The 16,378-nt window shown below is 47.2% G+C and overlaps 1 protein-coding gene across 3 annotated transcripts; it reads left to right on the top strand.

The window, feature by feature from the left end:
* Positions 1 to 1,811: 1,811 nt before the first annotated feature.
* LOC307211577 (melatonin receptor type 1A-like) lies at positions 1,812 to 12,035 on the top strand. 3 transcript variants are annotated; one of them, XM_079968310.1, is made up of 3 exons: positions 1,817 to 2,132; positions 3,057 to 4,877; positions 9,323 to 12,035. In XM_079968310.1, the coding sequence occupies exons 2-3, from the start codon at positions 4,688 to 4,690 to the stop codon at positions 10,099 to 10,101; spliced, it is 969 nt and encodes a 322-aa protein (XP_079824436.1). In that variant the 5' UTR covers positions 1,817 to 2,132; positions 3,057 to 4,687; the 3' UTR covers positions 10,102 to 12,035. The 3 variants fall into 3 exon arrangements, with proteins under 3 accessions (XP_079824437.1, XP_079824436.1, XP_079824435.1); XM_079968311.1 differs by lacking the exon at positions 3,057 to 4,877 and having other exon boundaries at positions 1,812 to 2,132; XM_079968309.1 differs by lacking the exon at positions 1,817 to 2,132 and having other exon boundaries at positions 2,200 to 4,877.
* Positions 12,036 to 16,378: the final 4,343 nt, after the last annotated feature.

Here is a 16,378-nt window from a genome sequence, read left to right as displayed (position 1 = left end):
GCACGTGGGAAGTGGCTTCTGGTGGTGTTTCCCTATGAGAATTCTGCGCAAAAAAATAAATAGTGGTAAATATTTATTAATAGCTTTTACATGTGTCCCAAAGCAATATACAAACATACCACAAAACAGCTAAAAAACAGCAGAAGAACCCAACGATTATAGATTTTATATCTTTTATTTTGTATTGTTTTAAAACCTGAAGCAGAGGCATTTTCATCCAGATGGAAAAGTTCACTGAAACAAAAATAATTTTCTTATGTTTCCAGAAAATATGGATAGGGGGCGCCTGTCATGTCTCCACAGGGATTCTGTGAAGAAGAAGAGTTTGAATTTGATATCCCGCCTTTCACTCCGTTTAAGGAGTCTCAAAGCGGCTAACATTCTCCTTTCCCTTCCTCCCCCACAACAAACACTCTGTGAGGTGAGTGGGGCTGAGAGACTTCAAAGAAGTATGACTAGCCCAATGTCACCCAGCAGCTGCATGTGGAGGAGCGGAGACGCGAACCCGGTTCCCCCAGATTACGAGACTACTGCTCTTAACCACTACACCACACTGGCTCTCGCCCCCCAAAATTGTGAGGCTCTCTGGGACAAGAATTCTAAACTAATAATCGGACTGTGCTAGCTTGTGCTTTCTAATCTCTGCAGGGTTTCCTCTTTGCCCCCCACCCCCATCCCCTAAATTACTCAAGTTAACCAAGGGAAGAAAGAAGGGTTAGAAGTGACATTGAACCAGTTGCCAACACTTGAGTGAGTCAGATACACTGTGAGATGTGCAGCTGCAAGTGAGAAGGGACATTTTAAGAAGGGAATGGCTTTGTCTAAGAAAATGGCATTGATGGAAGTAGCACCTCATTGCCCACTTTCCTCACACCCTCGTGCGCTGCAAATGTCTCTTCAGAGAGCCTTCGAGTTCAGTGGAGAAGCCTGCCTTGAAAAGAGCAGCCAGTGGTTTGTTATTTCTCCCCAGCCTTTTGGCCGACACAGATGGGGGAAATAAATTGCTATTTTAGAACAGCTTCTCTCTCCCTCCCTCCCTCCCCAGCCACTCTCTCTGACCTACTGCTTTGAATGTAAGAAACTGGGTTGCTTTGTGAGAGACGGGTGCCTTTTATCTGCTCCTAACTAGAAGCCTCTGCAGGCGTTCCAAGATTATAAAAGCAGGACCCAGGTGGCGAACTGGTGGAAACGAGGTCAAACCAAACTGTCTTCCTCCCTTTCTAGGGAAGTCTCTTTCGGTCTTGGATTCCCGTCCACGGCCACTGAGCAAATCCCTGCTCCCTAAAATTAGGGAATCATAGTGTTGTGAAGTTGGGAGGGACCATGAGGGTCATCTAGTTCAACCCCCTTCAATGCAGGGATCTTTTGCCCAACGTGGGGCTTGAACCCACAAACCCTGAGACTAAAAGCCTCATGCTCTACCAACTGTAAGGTAAAGGTAAAGGGACCCCTGATCATTAGGTCCACGCCGACTCTGGGGTTGAGGCGCTCATCTCGCTTTATTGGCTGAGGGAGCCAGCGTACAGCTTCCGGGTCATGTGGCCAGCATCACTAAGCCGCTTCTGGCGAATCAGAGCAGCGCACGGAAACGCTGTTTACCTTCCCGCCGGAGTGGTACCTATTTATCTACTTGCACTTTGACATGCTTTCAAACTGCTAGGTTGGCAGGAGCAGGGACCAAGCAACGGGAGTTCACCCCGTCGTGGGGATTCGAACCACCGACCTTCTGATTGGCAAGTCCTAGGCTCTGTGGTTTAACCCACAGCGCCACCCACGTCCCTTTCTACCAACTGAGCTGTCCCCTTAAACTGCAATCCAATCAGCTTCACCATAGAGAAAAAGAAGCCTAGTGTCCATGTGCCTTTCTCATAATCCTTTGCTGCAAATGACTGCTGCTACTTCACAACCCACTTCAGTGAATACCGGTACTTACAGACTCCAGTGCCTACTCAGAGATCAGTCCTGCTGAGTAAATAAGCAGGTCTAAGATTACAGCCCCAGCTTGTTCATTTTAAACATTCATTGCCTCAAGAAGCCCATGGTGACAAACAGCATGGATTAGCAGACCTACTCAGAGTGGGACTGTGGGTGGACAATGGGTGTAAAGTGGTTTGTGTTAACCAAGGCAAGAGGTGAGAAAATATATTAGTAGTAGCATTCTCCTAGTATTTTTATTTTATTACGGCCTCTCCAGTGGGTGGGGATCAAATACACTAGCTCCAGATCCGGTGGTTAGGATTGCCCACTTAGCAACATCTAAAACAATTTGACTGCAGCAATAAATGCAACAAAATAGCCGGGAAACACTAAAAGGGCAGAGAGAAACGTGGCAACCATTAATCATGGAAATCAAACCACTTTAAAAAGGGAGAAACCATTTTGTGTCCCCCCCAAAAAAAAAATCCTAAAAGGGAAGGTTTTAACTAACTTGGGGGTTTATTATGATTATTATGCTTTATTGGTTCTAAAAACAACACGACACAAAGCAATCAACGGGGGGGGGGGGGGAGATAAAATATCCATTCCAAACTTAATACTTATTGTATGTGATGTTTTGTGATCATGACCTCCGGTCATCCCATTGTGATTCCCAAGTTACATTCTTTAACTACACACTAAGCTTTACCTCTTCTAAGTTGTTTTGGTTACATTAATCTTGTAAGCTACTCTTAATTCATGCATAAAGTCAATCCAGGCCTGTGAACAGATTTACTTTTTTACAATGTTCCCTCAGATAGACTCTGTATACGTCAAATTTTTGGTCAGTGACATCTTGGAATTTTGCTGATAATCTAGCTAGTTCTACATATTCTTGCATTTTGTTCTTCCAGTCTAATTTTGATGGGATAGCATCTCCTTTCCTTAACTAACTTAGGTTAGGCCAACAGAATGGGGGAGTTCCAGAGCTGGGGTGAAGCCACTGAAGACCCTCTTCCTGGTGCCAATTAGGAGGCATCTGCAAGATGTTGGGAAACCTAGGAGAGCTTCTGATGATGATCTCAAAGGGCGGGCAAGGTTTATTTGTTTTCAAACATTTTCATTCCACTTTTTCATAGGCGCTTCAAAGAGGTTCAGAAATTAGAAGAGGAAAGCAACAGATTATCCATTCAAAGAAAAGACTTGTGGGCTTCATGACATCCTCCCATTGGCATTCAAATGTTTTTGATGGAATTCGTAAAGAGGAAGGAAAAGGTGGTAATTCATTGCAAAGAAAATACCCCACTAAATTGAGAATGTGTGCAGCCTTCGAACAACCAAAAGCAATAGGAATACATAGGCTTGCTTTGAAAAGCCCCAGCCAGACATTCTCTCTGCCTCGCGGGCTGGAAGGAGTTAATAGCCCGAACTAGCGTCCGCAGGCAGCAACAAGTGCAGGGACAGCGACTATATAACCGCAGGAAGCGGGCTGCAGTCCATCATTGCCTCCGACGCGCCCAGAGCCGAGAGGAGGGTAGGAAAGAGACCCCCGAATCGTAGCCCCCTCGGGCCAAACCCGGGACTGTTCTGGAGGGAGGAGAGAGAAATAATTGATGGGGTGGTTCTCAAAGTAAGAGGGCAAAGAGTTGGCAACTTCGCCTCGCCGGCGCCTTTCCCGCATCTCCAGAGAACTTTGCCCCTGCAGCGTGCGTCCCCGCCAGCCTGCCAGTGCGGCCGGCAGCGCGCAAGAAAGGGAGAGGGGCGGGTCGCGGGTATGAATGGGGGCAGATCCATTCGAGGCGAGTTGGTCGGCTGTGGCAAGGCGCGTGCATGAAAAGAGCAGCTTCGGGGGAGAAACACAGCCGCGGGAACCTCGGGAGCTGCCTTCTGCAGTCAGAGCATCCGTCCCATGCAGCTGAATATTTGTCTGCGCCGAGAGGCGGCTCGACGCCTCTCCGTGGATAGTCACGGCCCTACTTGGGCACGCTGGGGATTGAACCCCACACCTTCTGCATCAGGCAGGGGCAGGGCAGATGGTCGGTCCTTCCCGTGCGTGAGCGCGCCCTGAACTGAACTGGAAGTGTGACCATAGCAGTTGCGGCGTGGAGAGGCTCCCTCGACGAGACCACAATCCTCCTCTCCAAGTGTCCCGCGGTCACTCTCAGCTGCTCTCCCCGCTGCTCAGCCTTGCTTGCACGACTCTAAGGAGCCGGGAGATCTCGTTGGGCGCAACAGCTTCTGGGCGATCCGTCCGCGGCTCATAAGAAAAGGCGAGAAGGCATCCGGTGGAACGGAGCGCTCAGACTAAACCAGCCGGGAAGATTTCCCTGATTCCTCCGCCCTTGCCTTGAGTCTTTGCCAAACCCCAGAGTTGTGGGTCGGCCGGCAAGAGTCTTTCCAAAGAAGCCGCCCGGCTGCCTGCGAGTCACCAGGATTTACCACGAGGCGAGAAGGAGGAGGAGTCCAGGCCATGCGCCTCTCCCCGCCGCAAGCAACTTCTCTGCAAAACTTCTGCAAGGCGGCGCGCAACGCTCTCCTCCGGCCGTAGCGTTTGCTGCGCCGGTTTCCAAAGAAGCCATGCAGCGTTGCTGGGCGCTGCCTTCGCGCCCAGCTTTGGCAGGAGCCTGGGAAGCGTTGCCCTCTATCCCCGTGCGATGAGCTTCGTCCGCTCAAGCTGGGGGTCGCCCTCGATTGCCCTGCACGATCACCTCCCCCCGCCCGGAAATCGGAGGTGGTGGGCGCCCCCCACCTCAGACCCCGATAAGCGAGGATGGAAGAGGAAGGGTGGCTGCCGCGGAAGAATCAGTCTGCCCGGCTGGAAAGGGAAGAGGCGGGTCCCTATCCCGTTTGGGTGGCGGCCCTTCTCGCTGTCATCCTCATTGTCACCATCGCCGTGGACATTCTGGGCAACCTGCTGGTGATCCTGTCCGTGTACAAGAACAAGAAGCTGAGGAAAGCAGGTAATGGCATTGCTGGCCAGAGGACACCTGTCCCCAGAAACAGCATCCCGCACCGCTCTCGTTCAGCCTCAGATGCTACCATAACTGACCGGGGTTTGCCTGGGATTGGGTTGCCTGCGCATTCTTTAACCTGTCTGTAAAGGTAGCAGGATGCAGAAGAATCTGCCCTCGTTGTTCCAAGTTTCCGTTCTCCACCGCCTGTCTGAGGAACTGCTGAGAGTCTTCACTCCAGCAGAAGCAGAATATCATGCTGTGTCTGCCCAGCAGGATCTCCTAGATAAATTTTCTTGTAGCAGCAAATTAGATTCTGGAGAGGCGTTTCTCCCCCACAGTTTATGATGAAATGTAGAAGAAGCCCAGTGCTGACATTTGTTTATGTTATTTAGGCATGCAGATATTTGCTGTCTGAGGAGGACCCTCCTTCTTGGTCAGAAGAAGCGCAGGATGCCACCTTGGGTTCATTCAAGGGCACCTGCTTTCTGAACAAACTCCCTTTCTAGGGTGCAGGTGGCATGTTTATTGAGCACTGTTTGCAGGGACATTAGATGACATGGGCGTAACCCTAGATCCACTAAAATTATTGAAAAGCAATGAAAGAACTCAATTAACTGAGGTTGTGCTCGTCCCTCCCCTGGAGAAGCCTGCCTTCATTAATGTCCTCTTTGGGGCGGGTATAAAAAGGTAACGGTACCTTGCTAGACTCTAGGGTTGTGCACTCACTCTAGAGGCGCTGTCCGCAGACACCTCCGGGTCACGTGGCCAGCGTGACAAGATGCATCTGGCGAGCCAGCGCAGCACACGTTTACCTTCCCGCTAGTAAGCGGTCCCTATTTATCTACTTGCACCTGGGGGTGCTTTCAAACTGCTAGGTTGGCAGGCGCTGGGACCGAGCGACGGGAGCGCACCCCGCCGCGGGGATTCGAACCTCCAACCTTTTGATCGGCAAGTCCTAGGCGCTGAGGCTTTTACACACAGCGCCACCCGCGTCCCCATTTGGGGCGGGTATATTTCCCCAAAAAAGCTCAACAACTTGGGGGGGCATCTCCTAAAAAAAGGTGAACAACTTTGGCTGCCTCCCCAACTAAAATCCTGGCTACGCCCATGCATCCAAACAAGTGTGTTAGCCACACTTTCCAGCACGTTTCCCCTGCAACTTTCCTTATTGCAAAACACACACAGTCCCAATCCAATCTTTTAGGAGAGTGTGTCCACAGTGCAGGAACATAAAATCAACTTTAATTGTGCAGCCTGAATTAGCTGGTGCATGATTGAATCTCACCCCAAAATAGCTAGATGGTTTGAAAGTGTCCTGGTTATTAAATACCGTAATTCTAAATAGCAATTCTCTCTTTTGAAGACTAGCGAGATATGCTTTGGAAAGATATTTTTAACACCCTCATACCGTTTTAAACCATCAGACTTTGGGCAGATCCAGAAAGGTGGCATTCTTATGATCTGAGATGCCTTTGAGGACACCTCATTTTCTGAAAGATGTCCTGCTTTCTAGAAAACACAACTTGTAAATCAAAGGTTGGGACCCAGGGCTATCTTTAGCAGATGCGGTGCCAGGGTGCAAATATCCGCTCAGCCCCCTCCCCCCAAATTACCACGGATAGTGGGGGGGGGAGCTGCGCACTGCCAGCCATGGGGGGTGCGCAACTCTCCCCCATACCTCTGCAGGAGAGCGATCCCCGCAGAGGCTTGGGAGGGAAGCTGTGCACCCACCAGCCATATAGTTGGTGGGGCGCAGCTTCTATCCTAAGCCTCTGTGAGGATCGCTCTCCTCCTGCGGAGGCTTGGGAAGGAAGCTGCATGCCAGTCAGCCATATGGTTGACGGGGCGCAGCTGGCGGGCGTGCAGGGAAAGAGGAGGCCGCCGGCAAAGCCGTGCAGTTCCCCCACTTGCTGGGGCGCCCCTGAGAGGCCGGCGCCCTGGCACAATGCACCACTAAGCCCTATGGGAAAGACGGCTCTGATCCTGGCTCGGGGTATCCAACAATATCTGGCCATAGGCTTCCCTGTCCCTGATTCAAAATTATCTGAAGTTGCCTCCAAAACACAGAGACTCGGAATCAGCTACATGAAGGTGGGTAAAGTGCAGGGTGTTTTAGTACAGCTTTGCATAATTTAATTTTACTCAATAATGTATATACCGCTTAACTGCACACATCTCTAAGCAGTATACAAGGGATACAATACAGAAAAGATTAAAACTATAAAACCAGACTTCAATTAACATGTCTGCTGGAATTTTTAAAAGACCATAGTAGGTGCTAGACGTTCAACAGGAAGGTGTCCTGTCTGACCTCAGTGGGAAGGGAGGTTGACAGAATTCCCATAATACTGAATTTGTGGTTGTGGGGCATGGTGGACTCAGTGGTGCATGAAGCAAGCACTGAAGGAATTTAAGGAGATAAGCTACGAGCAGTACCAGAGTAAGCCTCTCGGGCACCTGGGGCGGTTTGCGTTGCGCAGCATGGCACCCATAGGGACAGAGCCCGCCACGCGGTGCTCGTAGGGATGGGCAGAGGCGGAGCTAGCGACGGCAGCACGGAGCGTCCCGGGGGGGTGCCGCCTGTGGCGATGTCACACCCCCGCTCAGAGATGACACCTGGGATGGGCCGCACCCACCTTGCTCCATAGTTTACTTGATAATTTCTGGGCAGCTTCACCTATGTAGCTGTTGCCTGATATATAAACATCACTAATCCCTGTTAATGCAAGATAACAGACCAGCCTGGTGTCCCTCCCCCCTCCTCAGATGCTGTGGACTACAACTCCCATCATTCCTGATCACTGACTATTCTGAATGGGGCTGTTGCAAATCCAAAACATCTAGAGGTCATCAGTTTGGAGAAGGCTGAACTAGATAAAATGGGACGGCCGCTGGTCTCACCACCTGGCTCGGAATGGCTGTCCTTTTTGTGCTTACATGAAAACCCCGTTGAGCAATAATATCTCAAGCACACTTCTGCACAAGTAGTTTGAATTCATTGCATGTTATCTTCAAGTAGAAAAGACGGCTGAAGCATTTGAGCCTGAGGATATGGCTGGCTCTGCCGTGTCCACTTGCATTCTCTGCTTAGTTTTGCTTGTGCCTGACCCAGGGTGTCTGGAACAAACAGCCTTTCAGTCTATTGAAATTTTGCTGTGAGCAGCTTCAGCAAACAGCAGCTGCACTTCTGTTTGGGGATAAACATGTAGGGCTCTCTTGCTGGTTTTGTCCATCTGTAGACACTGCAAACAGCTTGCGTGCTTGCAGTGTTTCTAATATAAAGTAGCAAAAATAATGACACACTTCTTATAAATGCTTTGTAGACAAGGGGTGGTGGGAAAAACACAGAATTATAAGCTCTGGGGTTACTGCTGAGATCCATATCTGGAATAATAAATACACCGCTGTCCTTGGGTCAATTAAACAGCAGGGGCTTTCTAGCCATAAACAATAGTGAAACAGAACCAGGCGCTCACAATTATTAGCATGGGTGACCACACTTCTGTTTCACTTTCCACTTATACCAGAGGCCCATGATCTCCGTATTCAAAGTAAGTTGTGAAATGGCAGGAACTCAAGTATACATCATCTAAAAAAATTGATTAAGGGCTATTTCATTTAACCTGTAATTAAAATAAAACAGGCAAACCTGTTTAGGGAAGTTTTTAATGTGTGATGTTTTATTGTGTTTTTAATATTCTGTTGGGAGCCGCCCAGAGTGGCTGGGGAAACCCAGCCAGATGGGCGGGATATAAATTTAAAAAGTATTATTATTATAAATAAAATTCGAGAACATCAAGTGCACAAATGCCTTCCTCTTGTTTTTGTGCTGAGTGACAAGGACACAGGTGAAAGCAGGCCATTTTTTACTGAGTGGGTGGGCTGTTTACCCTCTGAGAGTCTGTAGAGCATGAGACTCTAATCTCACGGCCGTGGGTTCGAGCCTAACATTGGGCAAAATATTCCTGCATCGCAACAGCTTGGACTAGATGATCCTCGTGATCCCTTCCAACTCTACAATCCTAGGAGCCAGCTTTCTGTTCATGCATGACTCCTGCTGTCATGAAATTTAGTCCCTTTTTCTGTAGCGGAATGAAAACTCAAGCTACAGTCGTGACTTGGATCTCAAACACCTTGGCTCCTGAACAAATCGGCTCCCGAACAATCAAAACCCGGAAGTGAGTGTTCCAGTTTTCAAACATTCTTTTGGAAGCCGAATGTCCAATCAGAAGCCATGCTTTGGTTTCCAAACATTTTGGAAGTCAAACAGACTTACGGAACGGATTCCGTTCGACTTCCACGGTACGACTGTATTTCAAATATAGACAAGAAGCTTAAGGGTACAAGTATGCAGGCACCGGTAGTTTTGATTTTAAAAAGGACATTGCTAATTGTTTATTAACAATGGTTACTTTTCAAGTGCCTTTAACTGTTCAACTTTTGAATTCTAGGGAATGCCTTTGTGGTCAGCCTGGCTTTTGCAGACTTGCTGGTGGCTCTGTACCCCTACCCGCTGGCCCTAATCGCCATTTTCCACGACGAGTGGGTCATGGGCTACCTCCACTGCCAGGTCAGCGGGTTCCTGATGGGGATGAGTGTCATTGGCTCCATCTTCAACATCACCGGCATCGCCCTGAACCGCTACTGCTACATTTGCCACAGCCTGAAGTACGACAAGGTCTTCTCCCTCGGCAACACACTGGGCTACGTGGGGGTCGTCTGGGCCCTCACCTTGCTGGCCATTATGCCAAATCTCTTTGTGGACTCCCTCAGGTACGACCCGCGGGTGTACTCTTGCACTTTTGCCCAGTCCGTCAGCTCCCTTTACACCATTGCGGTGGTGGTGGTCCATTTCTTCCTGCCCATCGCCATCGTCAGCTTCTGCTACCTGAGAATCTGGGCCTTGGTGCTCCAGGTGCGGCGGCGAGTCAAGCCTGATGTCCGGCCCAAAATGAAGCCACACGACTTCCGGAACTTCCTCACCATGTTTATGGTCTTTGTGCTTTTTGCCATTTGTTGGGCGCCGTTGAACTTCATTGGTTTTGTTGTGGCTCTGAAGCCAGCACTGGAGCCTTCCATCCCTAAATGGCTCTTCACGGGCAGTTACTTCATGGCATACTTTAACAGCTGCTTAAACGCCGTGATTTATGGAGCCCTGAATCACAATTTCCGAAAGGAGTACAAGAAAATCATACTAACCCTTTGCCAGCTGGTTTGCAGAACTGACTGAAATAAATCCACTGAAGCTCAAATGGGTTGGAGAGGTTGGGTCTCGGATAGCAAAGTAATCTGCAAAAGAGTTGTTTGTTACTTGCCTGCAACAGGATACTCGATGGCGGCTTACCGTGGCTTGTTCAATGAGGTTTGAGAGTAGCACTTGAGACCTGTGTTGGCATAGCAAACATCAACTTCCTTAGATCCTTCTCCCACCCACAACCTGCCCTGTTTTTCTTATCAGTAAAATCACTGTGGTGGCTGATAAGAGCTGAGCCAAATAATTCTTAGCAAATAATGCTTGTAATAATTTTGACCTGCTCTCCATACGGAACACCTCGCTGGTTTCTCTACTTGATTCTTAAAATCCCACAGCATTTGAGATGGTTTTTGAGAAGCTATCCAATATCTCCAAAATGGGCTTTGTTGAACAAAGTTAAAGGACCTTGACTAGGAAAGAATTATGACTGGTGCTTTCTTTCTTGGTAGATTTCTTTCTTCGGTAGATTCTGAGAATGCAATCTGCAAAGAGCTGTAGGTTTTTGTACATGGGTCATCAACTGTGCTGAGTACACAAAAATGGCTTGGGGTTGAGAGAGAGAAATGGACTGCTGAAATTGAAACAATCCTGGTATGAACAATTTTTTATCACAGTTCAAAAATCTATGCTCAGGCAAGCATTGAGGACCCCAAAAAGTGTGCTCAGATTTTTCTCTTGTAGTTTCTTTGATGAAAGGTGAGATGATTTGGAAAATATCTGCGTAATTCACTTTGGCTACCATCTTTTTTTGGTGGAGGAATGCAAAACTGAGTGCAAGCTAGGAAAAAGGGACAGGAGAAGGCTAGCTTTCAGGAAGACCGCTGCAAAACCTCAGGCTGAACTTTTGGAAAGTCCCATATTGTGAGCTAGAGGAGTCAGTGTGCCTGCTCCAAAATGCTGTGGTTTTTTCCCCAAAATGAAAAATAAGCAATTACAGGGATCTAATCCCTGAGGCTATTCCTTGACTACCTGAAGAAGTGTCTCCCTTGGCTCTTCTTGTTTGGAGTGAAGGTGAGAATGAGGCCATGTCCTTCCAGGCAATGCAGAAATCGGCTTTCCATCCTTCCATTGTTCATACTTGTCCCAGAGCAGATTTGAACTCAGCAAGGCAGGGGATGGAGTCAAGTAGGGGTAGGATAGTCAGGCCTTACCAGGTCAGTGCACAGTCCAGCAGGATAATCTTTCCAGTTTTCTACTGCCCACATTTTGCTCATTTGTGCCAAGCACAACCAAGCATATGGAAGAAGGCCAGGTCCCTGTCTTTCTATCTGCCTGGTACAAAGACACCCAGCACATCTCCAGGAAGGGTAAGAGAACCAGAGAGGTCTATGTAGGGCCTTAGCTTGGTGGTAGAGCATTTGCTGTGAATGCTGAAGATCCCATTTTCAGTCTCCAGCATCTCTGGGTAAAGCTGAGGGTCTAAAATGCTAGAGAGCTGCTGCCAATCAGTGTAGACCCTACTGAGCTAGAGAGGCCAATGGTCTGATTCAGCAGAAGACGTATTTCTGCAAACTTTCAAAAGAAGTTGATGGTCAAATGTGAATACTAATGAGATGGATGCTCAAGGATAATGGAAAGCCCTTTTATGAACAATGAAGGTAGTCACTCTGCAACGCAGCCCATCATTACGACTCATTTGGGTTAGATGAAATTCCACAGAAAACAATCACCAACCTTTCCAGGTTGATAGAAGAGCAGCAGGCCCCAAAAATCGAGTCAAGTTTCTGTGTGGAATCTTCAGCAATCCTGGTGCAACAGGCTTTAAGAACATTTGCTGCTGAAACAACTCACATGGATATGGATCAGAATGCAAGAAATCATTTAAAAATAAATAAATAGAGGGTGACCTATCCAACAAGCTGAAAGACTGATGGTGAGAGGAGATGGTTATGGAACTGTTTGAAGCCTTCTCTTGCAGCCTGCACTGGGCATTTCTATAAACACAAGAAATTTTGCTCTGAATGCTTTGAGTAGCCACACCTCTGATGTCGCAGGTGCAAACTAGTCCCAGCTCCCTGGTGTTCACACTTACAACACAAACATCTGCAAGGATGAAGCCTTGGTGTGCATAGCTACATGTAGTCCCCAGGGGGTGGGGCTAATTGACACATGTGACATGGAGACTGTGGAGGCTCTGGTCCCATCTCTGTACATTGGAAAAATGGGAGAGTAAGACTTGGATTGGGTTAAGTCTTCTTGTGAATCTGCTTCCTCTTCTGGAAAAGCAAACAGCTGCATTTCCTCCCACCGTACAAGGGGCTTTGTCATTTTTCAAAGAGTGTCAGTGTTCTGTGGAAATAGGGTTCGATTCAGTCCAGGGCTTACATAATTCACACTTTATGGAACAATACAGAAACCAAAACACTGCCATCTTTCAAAATTCACATTCTCTGAATTTTGCAGTGCAGTTCTCCTGCCAAGCAATGTGCACAAAACTGCATATACTAGGGTAAAGTGTGCACAGAAATGCACAGATTAGTGAATATAACATACAAAAATGTGTTTTATTAGGGAAAATTGCACAGAAATAGATTACATTAGGGAATATTGCATTCAAACATTCATATTAGGAGAAATGCGGGTGAAGGATTCTTAAGGGAAAAAATCACAAAGGGATGCAAAAATATGGATAATTTAAAATTGGAAAAATTAGAAACTGAAACTGTCCTTCTGTGTGTGGAGAGAGCACTGCCTTCCCTTCCAGTACTAAGAGCCTGGAAGTTTCGCTGCCTTTATCTGTTACACATATCCCCATACGTCACTAAAGAATAACAGAGAAAAGCTTCTCTTGGCCCCCGTCTTCCCTGCCTTCTCTTTAACTTGGTTTCCTGGGACGCTTGCACTATTTTTTAAAATGTAACATTTTCATCCCACCTTTTTATAAAAAACAAAACACCCTCAATGTGGCCAGCAGCAAGTTAGAAACTGTTAGCTGGCATGCAGGGTCCCTGCAACAACTGAAACTTTAAAAAGTGATGACACATGGGACAGGGTCTGGGGATGGGTCCTGGGTTAGGAATGAGAGCCCAGCCAATCACAATTCTAAAGAAACATGCAGGATGAAACTGTCTTAAACGTTGAGAGGTGGCACATCTTGCAGGAGCATTGAAACAGGTATGGATTTAACACACCTGCAAACAAACATGTGTCATACAGATTCCCTGTCAAAAGGGGTGTGTGGGTGTGGGTGGGTGGATGGATGGAGACAGATAGAGATGATGGAGAGGGAGATAGTAGCAGCTATGGAAGTCACAGTATACAACATGTTTTCCATGATTAAAACTGGAAAATTTGGGTTCTCCCCATTAAAGCAAGAGTGGGTAACCTGTGGCTTTCCAGATGATGTATGACAGCTTCTATCATCCCTGGTTATTGACTACACTGGGGAAAGGGCTGCTGATGGAAATCAGAGCCCAGCAACATCTGGGGGGGGGCATGGGTTGCTTATCCCTACAGGAAAGTGGCCAGATGAAGATGGAGAGAACTTCTGTGCATTTAACCGTAATGCAAAAGATGGCACTTGGGAAGCTACAGGACCCGTGCGTAGGGGGGAGGAAAACGTAACCTCTCCACCTTCAAATGAAACACATCTCATTACTATGTCAGCCAAGTTTTTTCTCACTGTTTAAAAATACAAACCAAGCCCCTCTATTCTCACAGCCACCTCAAAACCGCAGAATAGAATTCGGCAATACAAATATTTTCAGTACAAGGACATGAGGAGAAATTTGGCACTGGAACATGGAAGCTTTGATCAGCAGTGATGTAGAAAATTGCTCTCTAAATATCTGGTGAAGTCCAAAAGAATTGGGGGGAGGGTGTGCTTATCAGGATTTGAAAACCATGGCACTAATTTACATTTCCCAGAATCTACAAGTAATGTTCAACTTATGTTGAGTTTCAGGGCATGAAGAGTTCAAATCTTTATGAAAAGCCAGGGACTTAAATCATCCCATTAAAAATCGGAAGCAGCCAATCAATGGCTTTAGATTTTTAATGGAATAATTTATGGATTGACTAAGACTGCAATCTTTTGTGCACTTATATGTGAGTAAACTCCATTGAACTCAATGGGTCTTATGCCTCCCTGTTCTTAGGACTCTATGTTTGCTGGAGGGAAGGATTCTGTTTGCAGTTTGGCTGCTGGGAAAACAACCAAAATAGAAGAAATTATGGGAAGATGCTTCAAGTCCCCTTCAACAAATGATTGACAGATTGTGTATTTTCACACTGTACACTGATTGCCTGGGGAGACCAACTTGGACGGCTGTGTTATTTCTGGCACAGTTGTCAATTGTAAAGGTGCCAATGGCACATTCAAAACCAAGTGAAGTGCCCTCTGGTGGACAGAAAGCACACAGATTATTGCTAATGGCACAAGATTTTTCCAGAGGCCAATGTGAGAACATCATACTTCTGATGCTTCTTCCTTAGGATGCCAAGATCAGCTTCCCGCTTCCCAGGCATACAATAACTGGACAATGGAATCTGGCTCAGACTTCAGCTGAACTCATTTCAGCTGAACCCTATTAAAAATTCCAACCAAAAATCAATTTGAGGTTCTCAGGCCCTAGGAGTGATTTAACAATAACAATAAAAATCTACCACAAACTCCAGTTTTTCTGCTTCCCTGCTCCTATCACATTTGTGTCCTAAGTCTGCTTTCCCCCCTAAAATGAGTTTTGACTTCTGTCCTGAAGTCCTGCCTTGGTAGCACCACAGGGAGGGAGGGAGGTGAGGATTTGCAGTTTTGCCTGCAGCCACCACTGCCCACCCTGTTCCAGAAGTTTGCCCAGAGAAGAACATGGACTGCAGAGGAGGAAAGAGGAATTGGTGAGAACAAGCCTCCCCATGACCCATTCCTCCTCCAGGAGTGTCCCCTCTTAACAGAGCAAAATTCCATCCTCCAGGAACTCTAGCTTCAAATTTCAATCCAATACTATGCTATAGTATACAGAAGAGGTGAAGAACCTCCTTCCTGCCCTATCAGGTGTGTAAAGTCACAGCTGGGGCAAAAAAGAGGTTGCACCCTCAGAACCCTTTGAAAGGCACTTTGAAGCCCCAACTATCAGCTGATTGTTGGGGCTTCAAAGTGCAGCACAGGGGTCTCTGCAAGCATCAAGGATCAGCTGGTTGTTAGGGCTTGCCAAAGCTTCAACAATCCAGTGGAATAGCTGCAATACTTTATCATAACCTCTCTCTATTGGCTGCAATACTTTATATCATAATATCTCTCTCTCTCTCTCTCTCTCTATCACACACACACACACACACACACACAAAGATGCCAAACATATGTTGCCAACAAATGTTCCTAAAGTAATGTTATGAGTTGTGAGTGCCAGATTCCCCTAAATTCCTGGGACTGGTAGGTGCTAGAACTTAATTGATGCCTGGAGTGTTAAAATTGGCTGCCAGACACTGGATTTGGCAAAGCGTTAAAATAACAGGCCATACCAACTTCCTGTGTGCAGGAAATGACCTGGGAGATCAGCCATTAACCAAAAGCATAGGGAAGGTAATAGGCCACCAGGAAAGCCAGAGAGAGGGGACTCTGTGGCAGATGGAACTTGGGACAGGCCCCTCCCTCAGCTCTGAGTTAGTTTGAAGACAAGATCAGAATTTTAGAGTTGATGGGCTTTTGGCAGTGATGTTGCAGGCAGCAAGCTGAGAAGAAAGTCAGAGCCACATGTTTGATTTCTGTTTGAATCCAAGGTTGGAGCTATGGGAGAAGCAAGACCCTTTTGGGGTATCAATGCTGCGAGCACCTTCTTCTTCTTCTTCTTCTTCTTCTTCTTCTTCTTCTTCTTCTTCTTCTTCGGTGATCTGGTGATCACTCATAGCCGAGTAGGATTGTCTTCCATGAACACGGTCATAACAGTGAGTCCGTAAGTGACTGTGGAGGCCAATTCTGGATCCACACGTCCTTCCACAGTGGGGACATTGGTTTCCAGGCGGGAGTTGTTCACGGTAAGGGTTTGCCAAGTGTGCCTTCCTCTTAGCACGTTTCTCCCTTGCGTCCTGAGTTCGAGTGTCTTCAAAGCCCATGACACATTTGGTAAAGGCTGTTCTCCAACTGGAGAGCTCATAGGCCAGTGTTTCCCACTTGCCATGTTTATGCCGCATTTTTTTAGATTTGCCATGCAAGAGTCTTTAAACCTCTTTTGTGTAAATAAACGTTATATCACAAGGACACCATAGTCTTTGCTGTGCCTCAAAAGGAAACATAGACCTCTGGTAAATGCCTAGAAGC

This window comes from Podarcis cretensis (assembly GCF_951804945.1).
Source record: "Podarcis cretensis genome assembly, chromosome: 2".
NCBI lineage: Eukaryota > Metazoa > Chordata > Lepidosauria > Squamata > Lacertidae > Podarcis > Podarcis cretensis.
The sequence above is the reverse complement of the archived record's forward strand: the minus strand, read 5'-3'. Positions and strand labels throughout refer to the sequence as shown.